At 35.0% G+C, this 21,512-nt stretch overlaps 2 protein-coding genes across 3 annotated transcripts in view; one reads left to right on the top strand and one right to left on the bottom strand.

Moving 5' to 3' along the window:
* The window catches only part of LOC136028679 (ATP-binding cassette sub-family F member 2-like), a 335,229-nt gene that overhangs the window by 37,775 nt on the left and 275,942 nt on the right, over positions 1-21,512 (bottom strand). The window contains exon 1 of one of the 2 annotated variants that reach the window (XM_065706509.1): positions 3,425-3,563. The exons of the other annotated variant lie outside the window; for it this stretch is intronic. The gene's annotated coding sequence lies outside the window, so the exon portion shown is untranslated. Of the gene's footprint in view, positions 1-3,424; positions 3,564-21,512 lie in introns of those variants that run through there. 2 annotated transcript variants of the gene reach the window in all.
* LOC136028645 (cyclin-dependent kinase 11B-like) overlaps positions 9,308-21,512 on the top strand; it is a 64,046-nt gene continuing 51,841 nt past the window's right edge. The window contains 2 exon segments of the mRNA XM_065706473.1: positions 9,308-9,459; positions 19,762-19,950. Coding sequence (XP_065562545.1) covers positions 9,425-9,459; positions 19,762-19,950 — 224 coding nt within the window. The 5' untranslated portion in view covers positions 9,308-9,424.

The raw sequence follows: 21,512 nt of genomic DNA, 5'->3' as shown, positions 1-21,512 counted from the left end.
TTTCAAGCCCATTAAAGACCCTCAAAGATTATACGTTTTTCTCTTATTTTAGATACAGCTTATATATTTTGTTAGTGTGCCTCTTGTTAAAACTGGTTTACCTGTAGATTGAATCAACAGTGACAAAATTGAGAATCAATAAACATGGGAAATACATAATAGGCCTATGAGCTGTTCAGAAATGTGGACTGCTCTATATTTGTCTAACTGTAAATGCTAGGCCTACTAAAACACTGTGTTAAATGGGCTAAGATGCATGGGTAACTCTCATTACCTTACCTTAAATCACAGCTTGGAGCAATATAAGGATTGTCTATCCTTGTGATGCTCCAGTGATGAAAAAAAATTTGTTTGGTGTAGATTGTGGCTGTTTGATCTAGACGTTTGTGGAGGACTCTGCAGCTTCTTAATTGTAAAGGAACTCCTGACAAAGCCATTCCTTATCAAGGTGGGACTTGAATGTGTCAGTTGAAGCTTCAGAAACTGTTTCCTCAGACAGTTGATTCCACAGACTGATGACTCTTTGTCTGAAGAAATGACTTCTATGTCTACTTGTGGAATGCTGCACGGGGAGCTTCATTGAATGTCCTCAAGTACCAGAATGGAAGGGATGTGCAAAGAGACATGGAAGGGTATTTTTAGCAAGGATTTTCTTGGTTAAAATCGTACCACCCCTTTTCCTTCTGTATGTCAGTGTTGGCAGCTCAAAATGACATAGTCTTTCTTTGTATGGAAATTTATTCATGCTGCTAAACATCTTAGTGACATGACACTGGACATCCTCAAGCAACTTCTTATCTTTTTTGAAAAAGGGGGCTGCCAATGATATTCCAACCTCCAAATATGGTTGTACAAGCACCTTATATAACTTCATAAAAACCCTTGGGTGTCAGCTAGAGATGGTTCTTTTTATGACACCAAGGGATTTATTTGCAGAAGATAAAACAGACTTAGCATGGCTGCTAAACTTTAATTGGTGATCAACAATAACCCCAAGAACTCTCTCATCAGAAACAGCAAAAAGGAAGTTGTCTTGAAGGAAATACTTATGATGCTTGTTGTGTTTGCCAAATGGATGACATGGCATTAGTCAACAATGAAAGAAAGGAGCCATTGTTAGCCCATTTTCCTAGACTGTCAAGATCTGAAAGAAGAGTAGGTAGATCATTGACATAGAAGTTGAAAAGTGTTGGTCCAAGAATAGTGCCCTGGGGTATGCTACTTAATACAGTTGTGGGAGAAGAGAAATGAGGAGTTCCTTGTGAATCAAAAACCATTCAGAAATGTTTTTCAAAAACTGTTCTTCAGTAAAATTCTAGTTAATTGACTTCTTGCTATCTCAGAAAGGGTTTAGATTAGGAACAAGAAACTTTCAGGGATGGATCTAGAGACTAAAGTATGTCCCAGAAAGGTATTTTGAAGCAACTACCTCCACTCCTTCTCCCTCTAGAGGGCCCTGACCTTCAATGACCTTTAAAAATATGTGTGTTATAAAAATGAAATCTTCCAAAATAGATCTTCTGCTTAATTAAAGTACAACAAAATTGTTTTCAGCTTCATAACTTTGATCAATTCCATTTTATAAGGTTTTAAAGATATACAAATACATTTCCTAAAGTTTGAAAAAAAAATGATATGGCTCAAAATTCTACTCAAATAACAAGAATTACATTTTAGAACTAAAGGCAGAGAAAAAGAAAATAGTAACTGAAAATTAAGGTAAAATGTTGTTTTGTCAAAATTTCAATAGGTAATAGACCTGTCATGTAAGCAAATTTCAGGGCCCTCTAGAGAGAGAAGGAGCAGAGGAGGGTACTTTAAAATACCTTCCTGGGACATACTTTAGCCTGTAGACCCATCCCTGAAAGTTTCATTTTCCTAACCTAAAGCCTTTCCAAGATAGCAAGAAGTCAATTAACTAGAATTTTACCCATTTCTTCATCTGAATTTAAATGTTGATAAACAAGCATTTTCTAAGACTGTTGTATGCCAAAAACAAACACATTAGGCTAATCCTAACTATCATCTAATCCCAACTGTCAAAGCCTCAATACATCATATCAAAGATTAGGAGCCTCCTGCCATGTTTATAAAATTATGGGTGAAATTCTAGTTTAATGACTTCTTGCTATCTTGGAAGGGGGTTATGTTAGGAGAATGAAACTTTCAGGGATGGGTCTATAGGCTAAAGTATGTCCTGGGAAGGTATTTTGAAGTACCTATCTCTTCTCTCTCCCTCTAGAGGATCCTGACCTTTGGTAACCTTTAAAAATATGTGTGTTATAAAAGTGAAACCTTCCAAAATAGATCTTCTGCTTGAATGAAGTATAACAAAATTGTTTTCAGCTTCACAACTTAGTTCAATCCCAATTTATAAGGTTTTAAAGATAAGCAACAACATTTCCTAAATTTTGAAAAAAAAGACATTGATGTGGCTCAGAATTATACCCAAAAAACAGGAAATGCATGTTCAGAACTAAAGGCAGAGAAAAGGCAACTGGTAATGTGACTGAAAATTAAGGTAAAATGTTGTTTTGTCAAAATTTCAACAGATAATAGACTTGTCATGTAGGCAAATTTCACGGCCCTCTAGAGGGAAAAGGAGTGGAGATGGGCACTTTAAAACATCTTCCCAGGATATACTTTAGTCTGTAGACCCATCCCCAAAAGTTTCATTTTCCTGACCTAACCCCTTTCCAAGATACCAAGAAGCCACTAAACTTGAATTCTACCAAATTATGTTGGTCAATGTTCCTATTACCTGAACAATTGTTTATGGTCATGAAACTATTGTTAATAGTTGCATTTTGACTTTTGGAACATCTTTTCTCTCCTGCAAAACTACTGCAAACTCACTGTTATGGAGTTATTATATATTAGCACATTAGGGGAAGGGGTAAAGCATAGCATATATTAAATACAGCAATGGTTAGTTTATGTATTTAATAGGCCTATATGCTATGCTTTACCCCCACTCCCCTAATGTGCAAATATAAAGCCCAAATTTGTTTCTAAACTATTACTGATTCACAATTTCAAATATCTGATCAACGAAAACAGAAATGATTGCAATTCTATATGTATAAATACAAGAATATTTGGGCAGGAATAACTCCACAATGGTGAGTTTGCTGTAGTTTTGCAAGAGAGAAAAGATGTTCCAAAAGTCAAAATGCATCTGTTAACAATAGTTTCATGACCCTAAACAATTGTTCAGGGAACATTATGTTTTAATCAAGATAGACTAGCAAATTTATTCAAGAATAGGCCTAGAAAGAGCACTGTCAAAATAGGCTGCTGGAGATATTACCCTGTCTGGTCAAATTAGGCAGAGGGCTTTTATACAGTCACAACAGCAGAGGTTATTACATTTAAGATTGAATGGAGAGTACTATAGAATATAATTTTTTCCCAGCTAACTTACTAAACTTATAAAACGTTCTTTCCGGATTTCAATAGCCTACTTCTCGATCAACTTCTTCAACTGGGCTGGTAAACAGTGCTGGAACTTGCTGCTGCCGACATCTTTGAAAAAGATATTACGACATTAAGAATCAGCGCAGCCTGTACGCTGTGAATAATAAGCCCTGTTCATGGTTGAAGTGGCAGCTGGAACCTAGTGAAGGACGAATTTATTTAAAAGCGTCCCCGGTGGTTAACAGAGCTTATTTTTTATCACTTATATATAGTAAATATAGCTTTCTTTGAAAGAGATAGTTTTCACTCACAATCGTCTGCAATAAACTAAAGCAAACACAAGGCTCGCATAAGTTCGCTCTTCACTTTGTAAACTTTATTAAGAAATGAAAGAAACCTTAATTAAACGAAATTTGATGAGCAAAATTTTTTCTTTATATTGAGAAATGGTTACTTTTCTGCCCAACAAATTAAAATAATGGTGACAGAATATCGCTGGGTATAGTTTAGAGTCAATCGCAGTTGCCTCTTCATGGTGCCTCACAACCTTCAAAGTCAAAGTTATTAGTATGTCTCTAGGTTTCTGAAATCTTTCATGGTGGCTACCACTTTACATTTCACATTCTTGGCTCATGCTCTATTCTTTTACTTTTCGGTCCTCTTTTTACATCTTTTGGCAGGTATAGCAGCTTTTTAGGCATTAAAGGGATTTTACTGCCAATATTCACGGTTTTTTCTTTTCAGAAGCTAAAACAGTTACCTTAAACGTTTCCTAGCTTTTCTAAATATTCCTATTTAGAATCGTACTCTCCAATTTAATCTTGGATGAGTTTTATCTTGTCTATTCATAATCTATGAAAGATTTCTTCATCATATTCCCCCTTGTTATTTATCTGTATCTCAATGGCAAATCAGATATGGTCACTGCTCTCAAAAGCAGAATGATAAGAAAGAAAAATTTTCAGGATCCAGTGTTTTCAAGTAAAGATCGAATCAGGTTCAGGATCAAGTTTAGTTCCACAGTATATTGAAACTCCTTTACGAGATTCATGGCCACCAAAATTACTACATAAGTTAAATCCGGGAGCTTTAATGTCATATTCTTCTTACTTGTGTACCGTGTTTTTGGGGATATTTTGCAATCACAAATTATATCAACATTAAGACCAAAGCGAATAGCTTTCAGCTAAATAAGTTTTAGAGCAAGATTATCAGAATTTGTGTAAAGCACACGAGCTACTTTTCCAGATTCATGTGTCTTCGTTGCAGCATTGGAAGTTTAGAATATTTGACTATATGTGGTAGTTTCACTGTTACTGCCAGAATTTACATTTAGAAAAACAGCAAAATTGAGGGTAATCACTTACCTTTAAGTTGTGAAACTGAATTTCCTGCTCTAGGGGCTTACGACCGTTCTTCTAATTACAATAAATGGTTTGATAAACCAAATTGGAAGCGAGAAAATTCTGAAGTTTAATTGTATGTTTTTTTCTCGTTGTTGTCAAACCTGAAAGTGCCTTTCTATCTTTTACAAACCCCTGTAAGGTCATCGACAGCCAAGATGGACTTAAATAGTTACTATTAACAGTTCAAGCATTCTTTGAAGCATTCTTTGAAGTTCTTGTTGAACGTGTGAAATTTGGCTCCAGAAAACTGTTGTGGAATGTGTGCCAAGAAGTGAAAAAGGTTGAACAGTGCGCAAAGTCTTGGCTTCGCCTTTGTATTGCTTGTGATCGGCCCAAGTCTGGCGAAGTAGTTAAAATTAAGCAAAATTTGAAACGTCAGTTTAGATCATCTTTGCGTCAAGCACGCCTGAATGCTTTGGATGGCCCATAGTATGAGAAATTTTGGTCCAATGTAATTAATAGCAGCAGGTGTGTGCCATCTAAAGTTTTGATTATCATAATCAGTGATTTTCTTGCTCATTTCACTCGTGTTTTTCCGCATTTAATCATTCTATCCAGTCCGTTTTTTCTTTCTAATTGCATGATGCCATTCCTCGAGCTTTTCAGTAAGCCCATATATTGTCAATATAGGGTGGTGATATATAAAGTTAATGAATGATTCAGCAGCACATCTGTGTGATGGCTTTGTATTGCCTGTGAAGAAATGAGCCAGCCAGAACATCAGCTTTTCATAAAGATGAGTCGGCGATTGGATTTAGTTTGGAGGTGTCCGATTTGTAAACAGAAAAGTCCGAACGACGAAGTTTTTTAATGCAAGGAAGATAATAGAAATTTTACGCAATGTGCTGAGCAGCCTTTTCGCTCAATTCAAGGAAGAATTCAAGTTCGAATTAAACAAGGAACTGGATTCTATCATTCAAAGAATTTCGAACCTTAAAGGCGAAATAAATAAAAAAACTCTATGAATGATGTCAAGCAAGAAGTGATAGAAACAGTTGAACAAGAATTACAAAATCTCAGTGAAAATACTTCTGCTGACCTTATAAAAAAGCTTGAGGCAAGAACTGCAAAATCTAGTAAAAGCTTTTAGTCCTTGTCAGATATAGTTCATAAACAGAAAAATCTGATATATTTTGGTATTGCAGAAAGCATGCTTTGTAGACAAGAAGAGAAACGAATATCACCGATTTGACCGTTCTAAACGACGAAAAATTTCGAGATTGCTCCTTTAAGTAGAGTTTTCCTATGAGGCTTGGAAAACCGCAAGACAATAAAGTTAGTTCAATTAAGATCATTTTTAGATCCCCAGTAGAACGAAACCCCAGTCCTATCGAATATGAAATAACTTCAAGCTCGACATCCTCAGTTCGGGATATCTAATGACCGAGCCAGTGTAAAACTTACTGAGAAAAAGACTTGTAATGCATTGAAAATACAACTCGAGGAAAAGATGTCAGCCGGCGAAAAGGGTTGGAAAACACGTCGTCGCAGTAATGTACCAAAACTTATGAAGTTGGCTTATTTTCGTGCCTCATAGGAAGGACAAGATTCAAATTGATGAGTTAAGTGTTTTGTATACTAATTCTGACTGTTTGCGCAATAAATTCGATGAATTTAGTGCGAAAATCTCTGAGAAAAATTCACATTTTATAGTAGTCATGGAAGTTTTACCAAAGAACTGCAGTGATCCATCTGTATACTGTTTTCCCTTAAACGGTTATTCCCTTGAAGTTAATGTGGGAGCAAAGAAAGTGATTTTTGTGTACATATCTCTTTCACTATCGTACAGCACAGTGCAGGATTGTTAGTCTCCTGATTTAATTGAGTCTATATGTCTTAATGTACATGTTACTGGCCCTAGTAAAATAATTTGTTTGGTTACGTTTTATAGAAGTCCTCCGTTAGAAGATGAGTTTGCGTTTTGAGTGTTTTCGTAAGTAGTATAAAAATAGTTGTCCGGTCTTAGCAGTTGTTTATTTTAATCTGCTAAAGATAGATTGAAAAATTTTGCAATTAAGCTTATGAAAATAGTAGGGAGCAAAGTTTTCTATGTGCTGTTGTTGAATGTCATTTTTTTCAGCACGTGATTGCGCCAACAATGTTAAGATCTAATTAGACTCGCTCAACGCTACACCTAGTTTTAACCAAGTCGAGTGATCCTGTATCAAATATTGATTTTTGCCCACCGTTTGGAAAAAGCGATCAGGTTGTTTTAGAAATTAGTTTAAGATTATCTATTTTGGAAGTTAAATTCACGAAGATACGGTATGATTATGCGAAATCTGAATATGCTAGGGTTTAAGAAATTTATTATTGACTTAAGTTTTTGTGATAAGCTTAAGAAACCTGATCAATTGCTAGATATGATTTTCAAAATTTTGCTTAAAACAATATCACAAGGACGTGAAAAATTTGTCTCCAAAATAAACTTCTGCCCAAGGTTTAAAAACAGATTAAGGCTTTTTAAACCGGTACTCCAAGCAATAAAAGGAAAAAACACAGCTTCAAGGGGGCTCATTGCTGATAGGACTGATGTAAATATAGAAACTAATAATAGAGTTAGAAATCATGCGACGAAATTGTTGCGTGAAAATAGGCGGGAGCTTGAGTCAATTTTGATTAAGAATTCTGAAAAAATCTCAAAGCATTTGGCGGTATGCTTGTCGTTTTTTCAGAAGAGAAGTCACCATCGTCGACTTTTTTTTTATCATTCTTATTGAAAAGGACGTTTGTAAAGCCAAAAAATTCAATTGTATTTTTAGTAGTAGTTTTTAAGTTTCTGGGACAAAAAATGGATTGGAATATAGCCTCAGTAGTGATTTAACTAACCCGAATGGAGTATCTGGTGACCGTTTATTTTAGATTTCCGAGGTTTTGAAAGCGCTGAGAACGTTGGATACAGGTAAAAGCCCCGATTGACATTATTACAAATAATATATTAAAAAATTTGGCATTTGTTTTACATAGCTGCTTGTCATACTGTACAATCGACCATTTTAAGCTGGATACCTTCCAAGTAGATGGAAAGAAGTTTTTGTGAAGCCACTATACAAGTCTGGTAGACGTGATTCTTTTCAAAATTACAAAATAATTTCTATTACTTCAATATTTTGCAGAATAAGGGAAAATGTTTGATTAATCGTCTGTGGTTGCACTATGAAGAAAATTAGCTATGGCCAGAGGCACAACATTCATACGGGCAGAAACATGTAGTACGCAACTATTAGGGGTGCCACTCCAAGCTGCTTCAAAACTTCAAAATCTCGGTGAGTGTAAATGTAAGTGGATTGAAAGTTTTATGATTGGCAAGAGAGAAACTCTTGCTGGTCAGGCAAAATCCTCAAGTATATTAGTTAGTAGCGGGGCTCCACAGGGTAATTGTATTGGCCCCATTTCATTCTCCATATACATAAATGATCTACCGTCAGTTATAAAAATTCTATAGTTAAAATTATGCTGATGATGTATAGTTGTATAAAAAGATTGAATTGGTACAAGATAAAAAAAAAAAACTACTCCAGAAGAATACAGGAAGTTTAAATGAATGGTGCAGGGTAAACCATATGGTTTTAAATACTTTCAAGTATGATGTCATGCACTATATCTGTATAAAGTCAGTTGGATATCCGCATTCTCACTGTTTGATTAGAAACACCAAGGTACCAGAGTTGTGGACTGTCCATGATCTTAGCATAGTATTTGATCCACCATTAAAGTTTGATAAGCATACACGGATTGTCTGGGGAAGAGGATTATTGACATTGTCTAAAATTTAATGAAAAGTTTTGAAGTTTAATATTAATTTGTTTAAACTATACAAGTCCAAGGTTTGCCCTATCCTTAAATATTGCTCTCCATTATGCTACCCTATGAATAAAGATGATAGGAAGAAAATTTTATCAGTAAAAAGATCTGCCACGAAGCTAATTTCGTATCTGAAGTATTTTTGTATTCAAAACGCTTGTATTTTTGTTTTGTTAGATGCAAAGTACCAGATATAAGGTCAGTCAAAAGCCTGAATAAAACTATCGTTTGATCGCTCTTTAGAAAAACATCCAAGCACAGTACACTTAAGCTATATAAGCACCTACATTTTGGAAAGAACCAGACAAATTTTATTGCCGTGCTCCCAATACAGTAATCTAATAGTTCATTTACTCATTACGGAAATCCGCCCGAATTTGGCAAGGCGTTTAGACATTTCGTCCGTTCTCGTGCTTGAAAAACACTCTAGCTTTCCATAACGATCTGGTCAATTCATTGCCGAAAGTTTGAGAGCTTTTCAAGCACAAAAACGAACGGAACCTTGAAACGGATTGCTAAATCCGGACGAGTTTCTGTAATGTGTAAATAAAACATTAGTTCAAAAACAATCCGGGAACTGCCGCTGCTTCCAAGTAGAAATATTAGGGCTGATTCCGACTAGTCTGTTCAGCCCTCGAAAAAGTTGATTGGAAGCAACTGATAGCGCGAGCTTTGGCGTCGGCTGATACATTTTACGAAGAAATAGCAGTTTCAAAGAAACTGCTATTTTCAGATATTTGGGTATGACCCGCCTTTGAGATAAATACTGATGTCAAATATTGAAACTGTAAAGAACGATGTCTGATAGAGATTCTGTTCCAGAGGAAGTGAGGTGAGTTTCTAGCTTCATCAGACTATACTGAGCTTAATAAGCCCTGGGAGGAAAACAAAGGAACCATTGGATGATTTGCTCCCAACCATGCATTGCACTCCTGGCAAAAGGCATTGAGGTAAAATTATAGCAGATCACATAACTGGCTTTTGTATAAAGTGAATATACCCCTTGATGCCTTTTTATGCTCTTTATGAATATAATAATTGCTTCTACCTCAAGTTGAGATTGAAGCACTTTTTTAGCTCTTAAAAATGACCAATTTTCAAAAAATTATGACAGTTTATAGCCTATAGCCTAACTGACTTACCAATAAAGCAAACATACCACTTGATGCCTTTTTTTATGTTATTTACAAATATAATAGGCCTAATCACTTCTAGCCTGCTTGAAATTCAAATTGAAACACTTTTTAAGGTTTTAAAAATGACAATTTTCAATTAAAGTATGAGTTATCCATATTTTCTGACAAAATAATATTAGGTTTTCTCTGCACTGTTTTCAACAAAATAATACTACATATTCTCAGTGCTAAAATTATTTATAATAAGGTTAGGTTAAAAAGTGCTTAAATTTGAATTTAAGGCAGAAGTGGTTATTATATTCATAAGGAGCATAAAAAAGGCATCAAGTGGTATGTCCACTTTATACAAAAGCCAGTTATATGATTTGCTATAAATCTACCAGCATTGAATTTGGAGATCAGTAAGCTACCTACACAATGCAGACCACTGATCAGCATGCAATAAAGTTTTCAAGTTTTTTCTATCCTCTTTGTCACCCCACTCAGTCAAAATTTGTAAAGCCAACACATATTCAGGTAAATTTAAACATTCTCAAACAGCCCAATTTAGCTAGCCCAGGAGAAAAGTAAATAGCCTACATCCCTTGATGCCATTTTATTCTCTTTCCAAAATCAATAACTGGTTCTGGGGTGAATTCCATTTTGATCCCCTTACCATGAGTATTTTTTTTGGCTATGGTGTGAAGTCAAAAAGTTAGTTAAAAAACTAATTAGGCCCTGAAGTGTGATTAACTCTATTCATACCATCTCCATGCATATCAACAGAGGTAAAAATAAAATTCTAGAGAGTAAAAAGTATGACAAAATTTACATAAACCTTGACAACTATACCTTCCTCTATTTGGCAATATTTTAAATTACATATATGAATATGCTATAGAGGACTAGCAACCAGAGATAAGCATGTAGCTAAAAGTGTAGCAGAAAAAGTAATGCCAAGCCATTTTGTTTTTGAAATAGACTAGAGTAGCATTATACCAACATGTACAGGAGGAGAAGGGTTAGAAATATTAAAACAAAGAAATTTGTATTTAGAAGCATTTATCTTAAGTCTAACTTTGCCCAAAGCATTAATCAGAACATGTAGATTTTTAATCAGGCCTGGCCTAGTAATGCTAACTAATAATAAGTAAGTAAGTACTTTTATTACCCAAAAATTCACTGGAATTACATCAGAGTATGAATGGAAAAAGAAAAGAAAATCAAACTATGAACATAACCATAAGTAAACATACACTAACAAAACTACTGACACATGATAGCTAGCCACATGTTCATCATTCCCTTAGCCTTTTCCAGGAAATTCTCTATGACCCAGTTAATGCAAACTGTTGGATTGGACACTCTGTAATTATGCATGATATACAAGTCCTTTGTCCACAGAGGAAGTCTCAGAAGGAACTTAGCAAATTGAAAAAACAGAACTCTTACTTTTGTACAATGGGTGGACAACAAATAATTCCAAAAAGTTGCTATATACAGTACATGTGCAAGGACAATGGCATTATACAGCAATGCAAGAAATCTACAGCAGAATAGATGTCTGTTACCAATGATTGATCTGTAAGCAATCCAGATTTTTGCCTCTACATGTCATGAAAGCAACATTCCTGTTGAGTAGAGGCTTTGACTGATTGGTAAACCAAGGTAGGTAATGCTCTCACATGGCTTAACAGCTGAATCACCTAAAGGAATTTCTTTCTCATAATACTCCACATTGAAGAACAGTAAAGCTGATTTAGACACATTAAATGATAAACCTATTTATTATATTCCCTACTCAAAACATCAAAATTCTTTGATAGTCAATCAGCAGACCTATTCAAATTAAGTAGGTTGTCAGCATACAGCATCAACAAAACATCAATTCCTTTTGAAACACAAGATGTAGCTACCTGGGCTTGTGCTGGCAGAACACTATTGTTGTACAAAGTTGGAGACACAACTGAGCCTTGACTGACCCCTTTATGAACTGGTACAACAATGGATTTAGCCAGACATGAGGGTTTTTTAATTTGAGCTCTAAGGTTATTGTACATATAATACACAACTCTGACAACACTCAGATTTAGCCCTTGTTTATATGCTTCTAAAAGGATCTGCACATGCACCAATGAGTCAAATGCCTGGCTTACATCATAAGAATCAATAACTAATGGGTCATCTGTTGCCTCAGAATCAGACAAAATAGCAGCAAGTGCAAACAGAGTATCAGTGCAACCAAGACCTACTGTGAAGTCAAACTGGTAGTTTGGCATTTGGCAACAGTTTCTAACATTTGGCAATATAAGCATTTCAGGCACCAATGCTCAATAGAGTCAGTACACAGAATAAGACAATCCATTGTCAGCAGTCATGTTGAACAAAAACAGGCTCTATTAGTTGATAAGGTGTTAAAGTTCAATTTACATGCTCAGTCTGCTGCTGCAAACACTAGTCTGACTCTTGGTATACTTAAGAAAACCTTCAGTAGTTGTTCCCCCTCAGTGGTTTGCAAGCTTTTGAAGGTTTAGCCTAAGCTAGAGTTTGGTATGTCTATTGTCAGCCAAATTAATAAATCAGACCAAGAAACTCTAGAGTCAGTTCAGAGGCATACAACTAAACGTGTCAGAGGTTTATGACCTCCCTTACCCTTCTTGGCTTGAAAAATTGAATTTATCCACACTATAAGTATACTTTTAACATTGGGGAAGGGAGCAGTAGGCAAATTATTATGGGTGATTTTTTGTTTGTTTAAGCATGATTTGCATATTCAATTTAAGTAAAATTTATTTATTTATTTACATCAGTACCTGTTATAGGCTTGTTTGCTATGATTTTTCATTTAATTTCTATTCATTTTGGGTTTCTTTGAGTTTGAATTATTATAGATTTTTGTATCTACTGATCTTAAGTTTGATATGGCCTTTACTTTTGTTCTAAAAACTTCTTTATCAGAAAGTTTTTTAATTAATCTGTAGAAACACATCAAAGCAAATCTCTGTCCATGGTGAGCTGTGAATTTCAAATGATTCTTTTTGTTTGATTTTGTAGACTTTCACAAACAAAGCAGTTTTGGACATGGGTCTCTTTATCCTTTGTCATCTCAAGCCAGTAAACAACTGATGTGGCTCTGAGCTTTTTTTTTCATTCCTAAGTGTGAAGCATTTTGGGCTCCTTAAGATGTCACTTTGCTGGCTAGTGAGTATAGGATGACATCCTAAATTGTTTTTAGGATGACTGAATCAACAACAGAAGCTCATGGCAAGCATGCTAAAAACTGACTATCTTTGAAGTGACTTGGTCATAACTCTCTGGCCAGCTGTTTTGGATTATCTGTAAGAGGGTCAATGTTCCTATTACCTGAACAATTGTTTAGGGTCATGAAACTATTGTTAACAGATGCATTTTGACTTTTGGAACATCTTTTCTCTCTTGCAAAACTACTGCAAACTCACCATTATGAAGTTATTCTGGCCCAAATATCCTGTATTTACACATATAAGAATTGCAATCATTTGTGGTTTTGTTGATTGGATATTTGAAATTGCGAATCTGTAATAGTTTAGAAACAAATTTGGGCTATATATTTGCACATCAGGGGGATGGGGGTAAAGCATAGCATATATTAAATATGTAAACTAACCATTACTGTATTTAATATATGCCAGGGCTTCTTAAACTATGGGTCGCGACCTCATTTGGGGTCGCGAGTGATAAAAATACAATTTAACAAAAAATGTTTTTTAACTTGTAAAATTATTGTTATAAAGAAAAATAACAATCATCATAGATAAATGTATCATAAAATCTTCTGGTTTGGAAAGACTGTTTGTACCAGCATTTGTTTTCCAATCATTATAATATCTTGTTTAAATTTACTATGAATCAGAATATGTTATAGAAACTCATAAAAAATGTCGATTTATTTTTGTCAATCTCTTAAAACTGAAATAATCCCGATAAATATCATCAACAAAATTTCTAAGTGTTATTTTGAAGAAACTATATAAACATTTGGTGTTATTTTCATTTAGCCATTGTATGATTGTGAACGAAGTGCACGTTATTTCGAATTAGTCAGTTTAATCCTTTTGCGACCGGCAGGACCTTACAGTCCCGGCATATAAAGATCCTATGGGTGCTTCTTAATTGATTAATAGCACCAGAATTGAACGATGTGCTTCAGGATGCTGTTAAGGCCATAAATTTTATTAAGAGCCATGCCCTTAACAGTTGCTTATTTTCAAATATCTGTAAGGATACGAATTCCAACTACACAACATTGTTATTACATGCAGAAGTAAGATGGTTGTCAAGAGGTCAAAGTTTAAAAAGATTATTGTTATTGAAGGACGAGATCGAAATATTTTTAACCAAATGAAAATGTGAATTTGCTGCTTTTTTTCAAAATGACTTGTGGCTATCCAAGCTTATTTGTAAGATATTTTTGCGAAGTTAAACGATCTTAACTTGTCTCTTCAAGGAAAAAAGTGCGATATATTTACTTCAAACGACAAAATTGAAAGTTTTATTAAAAAGATCAGCATTTGGAAAAGTAGGGTCGAAAAAAATTCGTTCGAAATATTTTCCGGTGTCGATTATTTTGCAAGTGAGAAAATTCATTGTAAAATTTTTATTGCAAGAACTATTGTAGATCACTTAAAAGTGCTAGAAATACAGTTCCGGACATATTTTATATTAAATATTTATTTACAAAAAATAGTTTGGATTCAAAAGCCGTTTTGGATTGGCTTAAGTGAGATTGATCATCTGCCACTTAAAGCTCAAGAGGAATTTGCTGAGCTTTCGTGTGACTCAAACTTAAAACTACAATTCCAAAAAAAGCCCTTGACTGAATTCTGGATCTGAACTAGAACTGAATTTCCCATAATCGCTAATATGGCGTTAAATGTACTTTTGCCATTCAACACCACATATTTATGTGGAGTTACTTTCTCAGCTTTAACACACACTAAATCCCAATATCGTTCAGCGATAAAAAATGTTGAAGAGGTCTTACGTCCAGCAGTTTCAAACATTACACTAAGATTTGATTTCTTATCCAATAAAAAATAGGCACATCCATCTCATTAAATTTTTAATGTAAACTTTAATTTAATATTTACCACGCAACTACTTGGATATATTCGAGAGAATTAAACAAAAAATAACAAGTTTGTTTTAAATGAAAGTAAGGAGCGACATTAAAACTTAAAACGGACAGAAATTACTCTGTATTTGAAAGGGGCTTTTCCTCGTCAATGCCCCGCTCTTTACGCTAAAGTTTGACTCTAAATTTTAAAACAGAAAAAACTTTAGCATAAAGAGCGGGGCGTTGAGGAGGAAAAGCCCCTTTCAAATACGGGGTAATGTCTGTTCGTTTTAAGTTTTAATGTTGATCCTTACTTTCATTTAAAAAAACTTGTTTTTTTTGTTTAATTGCTGGACATTTTTGAATTAATGCATGGTTTGATCTTGGCTCTCCACGCATAAATGATTAAAACGAAATTTGCATATTAATTTTTGGGGCTAAATGGCTTTTTCATAGTTTTAGTCGGAATATTTTGAGAAAAAAGGAGCGAGGGAGGAGGCCTAGTTGCCCTCCAATTCTTTGATTACTTAAAAAGGCAACTATAACTTATAATTTTTTATGAACGTTTTCATAAGTAAAAAATATACGTAACTTATGAATTAAATTATTTAGCGAATTTCTATATTCGTATGTTTTTATTGCGTATATGAGGGGGCTCACCCCTCGTCGATACCTTACTCTTTACATGAAAGCTTAAATTTTGTCCCAATTCCTTAAGAATGACCCCTGAATCACAAAGGCCGTAGAATAAATAGTTGAAAATTACTAAAAATACTTTAGCGTAAAGAGCGAGGTTTTACGAGGAGGTAAACCCCTGATATGCGTAATAATTTCTGTTCGTTTTAAGTTTCAATGCTGCTTCTCACTTTCATTAGAAATTTTTTTTCATATTTATTTTTTCATTGTTTTTTAAATAATGCAAAAATCCTGCGCCCCCCTTCATTGAAAGTCTCTTCCCCCATGAGAAGTTCCCCCATGGAAAGATCCTCCCCGGTAACCCTCCCCCCTCAAATATCCCCCCAAACAAACAAAAATCCCCCTGAAAACGTCTGCACACTTCCCAGTAACCATTACTATACGTAAACACAGGTCAAAGTTTGTAACTTGCAGCCCCTCCCACGGGGAATGCGGGGAGTAAGTCGTCCCCAAAGACATAGTTATTGGGTTTTTCGACTATGGTGAATAAAATGGCTATTTCAAATTTTGATCCGTTTACTTCGGGAAAAAATGAGCGTGGGAGGGGGCCTAGGTGCCCTCCATTTTTTTCGGTCACTTAAAAAGGGCACTAGAATTTTAATTGCCGTTAGAATGAGCCCTCTCGCGACATTCTAGGACCACTGAGTCAATACGATCACCCCTGGGAAAAAAAACAACAAATAAACATGCATCCGTGATTTTTCTTCTGGCAAAAAAAGCGAAATTCCACATTTTTGTAGATAGGGGTTTGAAACTTCTACAATAAGGTTCTCTGATATGCTGAATCTGATGGTGTGGTTTTCGTTAAGATCGTATGATTTTTAGGGGGTGTTTCCCCCTATTTTCTAAAATGAGGCAAATTTTCTCAGACTCGTAACTTTTGATGGGCAAGACTAATCTTGATGAAACCTGTATATTTAAAATCAGCATTAAAATGCCATTCTTTTGATGTAACTATTGGTATCAAAATTCCGTTTTTTAGAGTTTTGATTACTATTGAGCCTGGTCTCTCCTTACTACAGTTTGTTACCACGAACTGTTTGATTAAGACGGTTAGAATCTACTTTTGTTTTTGAAACTATAATAAAAACATTTCTATAATTTCAATTTTAGATTTTTATATGTTCCAAAACGAATTCTAAATTTATATATTTTCATATGCATATGTATATTGTTACCTAATATATATATCCTCAAAAACTATTAATTTATTTTTCTTTTATATTTGTTGGGGTTGCTAAGAAACTCGCAATCATAAATGGGGTCGGGAATTACAAAAGTTTAAGAAGCCCTGATATATGCTATACTTTACCCCCCCCCCCTAGTTTGTGAATATATAATAACTCCATAATGGTGAGTCTGCGGTAATTTGTCAAGAGAGAAAAGATGTTCCAAAAGTCAAAATGCATCTATTAACAATAATTTCATGACCCTAAACAATTGTTCAGGTAATAAGAACATTGACCTGTAATAGTACTAAAAGACTCTGGTCAGATATTGTTTATTTCTAATTTGGAGTAACTTCTCACTACTGATAGGTTGTAGGCTCATGATTGCATAGGCATGAGATCCAATTTTGTTTTTGAGCAGAGGCTTATCTCCTGGGATGTGCAAACAGGATAGGATGTCTGTAACAGGGATATCCTGGCCTGGTCAAAAGTGAATACAAATCATATTGCTAGATTTGTAAATAATTATCTGTAGCATTGGTGACAATTTTGCACTTGAATGGGGTTAGACTAACTCAAGGGGCTTTTGGTCCAATATGACAGAGAATCTCTGTCTATAAAGATACTAGTGGTAGTGTATACATCCTTACACTAAAGCTTACATCTTCTTTTCTATTTGTGAATAATTTTGTTCAGTGGCATTAATAGACCTTTAGGCAAAGGGAATGGTGTTTCCTTTTTGGAGAAGAGTTGCTCCCAGACCAGACTTTGAGGCATCTATCTGTATTTCTACTTCATTGCTTGTTTGGTCAAAAATGAAAATGACTGGTGAAGTGGGATCTCTAAATCTCATTCTTATATTTAACAAAAAAATTCTTGATAGACCTGTAGCTTGTCAAACTCTTTCTAGGATATATATTTTTGGCCCCTAAATCATCTACCTAATTTGACTACTTTCCAAGACAGCAGGAATTCCCCCGACTAGACCTTTTTTCATTGTTTTCCATCTCTTGGTGCGTTTTCTTGGTTTATTGTTAATGTGTAGTTTATTGTTAATGTGTAGTTGTATTCTTGACCTGTCAAAAATTATTTAATTGCAATAGAATTGAGGCCAGCTGGATAGTATATTCTATTGAAATAACAGCAAAGTTTTGAATTTTTGCCATTTATATATATATATATATATATATATATATATATATATATATATATATATATATATATATATATATATATACATATATATATAGCTAGTAGGCACTTAGTTAGGTAGTTAGCTAGGTAGGCACTAGGCGGCACTTAGCTAGGTAGCGTACATTAGTACACTACTTATGCTAGTTATGCTTAATGCTTGTATGCTACTTTTGCTAGTTATGCTTAATGCTAGTACATTACTTAGCTAGGTAGAAAGTTAACAGATTGGATGTGTCTATTTGTTTTTCCCAAATATACTAATCTTTTCCTTTAGAAATTTTATTTTGAGCCATTCAAGTGGTCCTTGAATTAATACCCTGTTGGGGGCTTGTTCTAACAACGATTGAGTGTTGTAGTGTCCTTTTTAAGTGCCAAATAATATTCTGACACACTAAAGTAGTGTTTGATCTCATTTTGTGATGCAAAACAGCAATTTTGGCCTAAAGAGAGTTAAAAAGTTACTAAGTGAAGATTCCAAGATAGCAAATGAATTTAAATTGTCAAAATAGTGTATGTCCTCAAATGGGGTTACTTTGAACTAAAAGTGCCTTTTTTTTTCTTGTACTGCTCATGTAAGTTCCTATTTGTTCAACTATTTGTCCATGCTTTGGGTAAGTTTGAACAACCACTTATTTACATAGTTTTTTTCTCTTAAATTCAATGTAAAAAAAGCTTACTTATATTGGAAAAGTTAAGAAAAAACATAGAAAATTAGACTAGGAACATGTTAAAAAAACAGAACTTGCAGAAGAATCCAGGAAAACAGGAGGCTTGACCTTGTTTTCTTTGCAACGTTTTTTATATGACTCTATGACTTTATAGTGCCCTGCTTGCCCAATGAGGAAATTTTTCTTATAGCACACAGCATAGAAGTCACACAGTTTAATTGGGAGACTTGATTCCTTCTTACAAGTATTTAGCTCTGTTGCCTATAAGATTGGCTTCAACACTAAAGCATTCATCATGCTAGCCGTGCAACAGAAACTAGCTTATTGGCTGCTCTTTGCTTCTTGAACAAGCCTATAGACTCTTACTAAAAGTCATTTTCAGTACACTTGCAAGCCTCCTCATAAGCAGTGGTGTCAGTTCATGAAAGTCTAGGGGGGGGGCAGATTTGTGTCATTTTTCAATTTCGTAAATGAAAATACCATAAAAGCTATTTTTCAACGAAAATACTCCAAAAGGGGTATTTTTTAAGTTCTAGGGGGCACATACCCCCAGATCTGCTCCCCTCTAATTGACACCACTTTCCATAAGTCCAACCATTTTTCTAGATTTCTTGAATGATAAATTTTAGTGACAAGATGTTGAACAAAAGTCCCTTCATTACCTTTGTGTTGTACTCTGAAGTGTTGGCTTTTTAATCTTTTCAGTTGTAGAATTTAGTTTTAAAGTTTGTTATGCCTTTTTATTCGTGTCTCAAAAACAGTTATGGATCTTTGCTTTCTGTTATTGCTAATTTTGTGTAACTAATTCAGTAGTAATTTATTTATGTTTAAATCCTTTTATTGCTTTGTAAGTGTTCCAACCTCCTTTAGCAATTCTTCCACAAGGGGAGACTGAGCAATATCTGTTGTTTGTATTTGCATTAAGACTTTGTTTTCAATGTCTCAGTGAAAAATTTCAAGTTTGTGTAGACTTTCTATAAATATTACTGTTGTTTTCCTCCATGTAATCTTAATTTGCTTTGATAGTTTTGCCAAAGTTCAAACTCCAATTTGTTTTGTCATTTCAAGCAATTTACATGACAACAGCTTTGAACCACATATGTTAGCCCACCTTTATCTCTACTCACTTTCTAGGAATTATGATTTTGTTTTCAATTTTTGAATCTCTACCTTCTATTGTATATTGCTGTTTTCCAGTTTGAGTTCAAGTGAAGAAGACGATACTAGTGAAGAAGCATTAGACATAAAACCTCCCCAAAAACAAGCTGGAAAGAAGATTTTAAAGAAGAAATTATCAGAGAAGACGCACAGTTATCATGATACAAAACGACACCATTCAGATAAATATTCAGATTTACAAAGGGAGGAAAGTCGCAACCAAAGTAGGCAAGTGCATTTTGTTTTGCTCAATTTTGAAGATTCAAGATTCATTTATTTAGAACAGCTTTCGTAGTATTGGCAAAAGCAGCAACTGAATTGTGCTGTCTCTTACAATACAGGAAAAAAGAAAGAAAAAAACTAAGCATGACTAATGACACTTGTATAAATGGAATAAAAGAATTGCTGAAGCGAATCATTCTGCATGTTATTGGCTCGAACTTGCTCTTGTTTCGAGTATTGATTTCAGGGGCAATAAGAGGAGGCAGAAATGTACCATGTTTTTCACTAATAACAAGCGACTGACCAAATTTGCACTTGAGATGAAAGCTCTGTTCTCTCACCATTCGTATTTTCAAAGTTGCAGTTGCATACGTATCACATTTGGGGCCCAGTATGATTTTTGTTGCCCGTTTCTGAACAGGCTTGAGATTGTCACTTGAGTAGTCAATATTGTGCACCTGTGGTCCCCAAACAAGGCATTCCTATTCTAGAAAGGGACATATATAGTAGATATACGCCAGTTGTAACTGATTTACTTGGAAATCTAGTTGTTGGAGTGTAGTCATTGATTGCAAAGCATAGTTGGCTTTTTCAAAAGGTTAGAAACATGGCATCTGAAAGAACAATCAGTACTGATAGTCACACCAAGAATAATTGCTATTGAAGTGGTAGGGAACCAGGGTTCAGGACAAGCTACGCCCCTTTTAAGTGGATTAAAATGCCTCGTTTTCGTTTTATTGACATTAATTTGAAGTCCATTATTCCTGCTCTGATCAGTGAAACTGTCTTTCAATTCACCTTGGAACTGGGGTATTGCTTGGGTTTTATCCACAAGAAATTTGAGCAAGGCAGACAGATCATTGACGTATTTTAAAGCATTCATCAATGTCAACCAGGATGTAGTTAATCACAACCAAGAACAGTAAGACAGCCAGCTTGGTACCTTGGCGAGCACCACACGTTGTTTCAGCCCATTCAGAATTGAGATCTCCAGCAAAAAGCGCATAAATACACTAGTTATGGTTTCTGATGAAATCGATTATCAACAACAGAGTCTGTTTTCCATCCCCCATTTGTTTCAGGTTTTTTACAGTAGTGATATGGTGGATTAAATTGGACGCTTTACGGTAATCAGTGAGAAGAAGGTTTACTATGGTGTTCCCTTATCTAGCCTTTCAGTTACCTGGTGATTGAGACGCCAAGGTAATGGGCAGGGCTGCTTCCTTTTAGACAGCCATACTGGAAAGGGTCTAGGGAAGGGTTGATTTGCGTCAGGAGTTCATGATATATAAAAGATTTGGTGACCTTGGCGAGGTTAGGAGCTATTGAAATTGGACGGAGTTGGTCACATTATTTCAGGTCCTTCAATTTAGTATAACTCGGGCATATGCTCTCTTCCATGCTTGAGGGAAGATTTGTTCACTTTGGCTGACCATAGAAAAGTTCTATTATCTTCTTGCACCTTCAGGTCACTGCTAACACTCTTTCCAGATGGCCGCTTGATCCGGGAGTACTATTTTTGGGGGGTCAGCCGTCGGAAATGGCAACACTATTGCAAACGTATTCTA

Source organism: Artemia franciscana, chromosome 1, assembly GCF_032884065.1.
Source record: "Artemia franciscana chromosome 1, ASM3288406v1, whole genome shotgun sequence".
Lineage (NCBI taxonomy): Eukaryota > Metazoa > Arthropoda > Branchiopoda > Anostraca > Artemiidae > Artemia > Artemia franciscana.
Note: the sequence above shows the minus strand (reverse complement) of the source record. Positions and strands in the feature narration are given on the sequence as shown.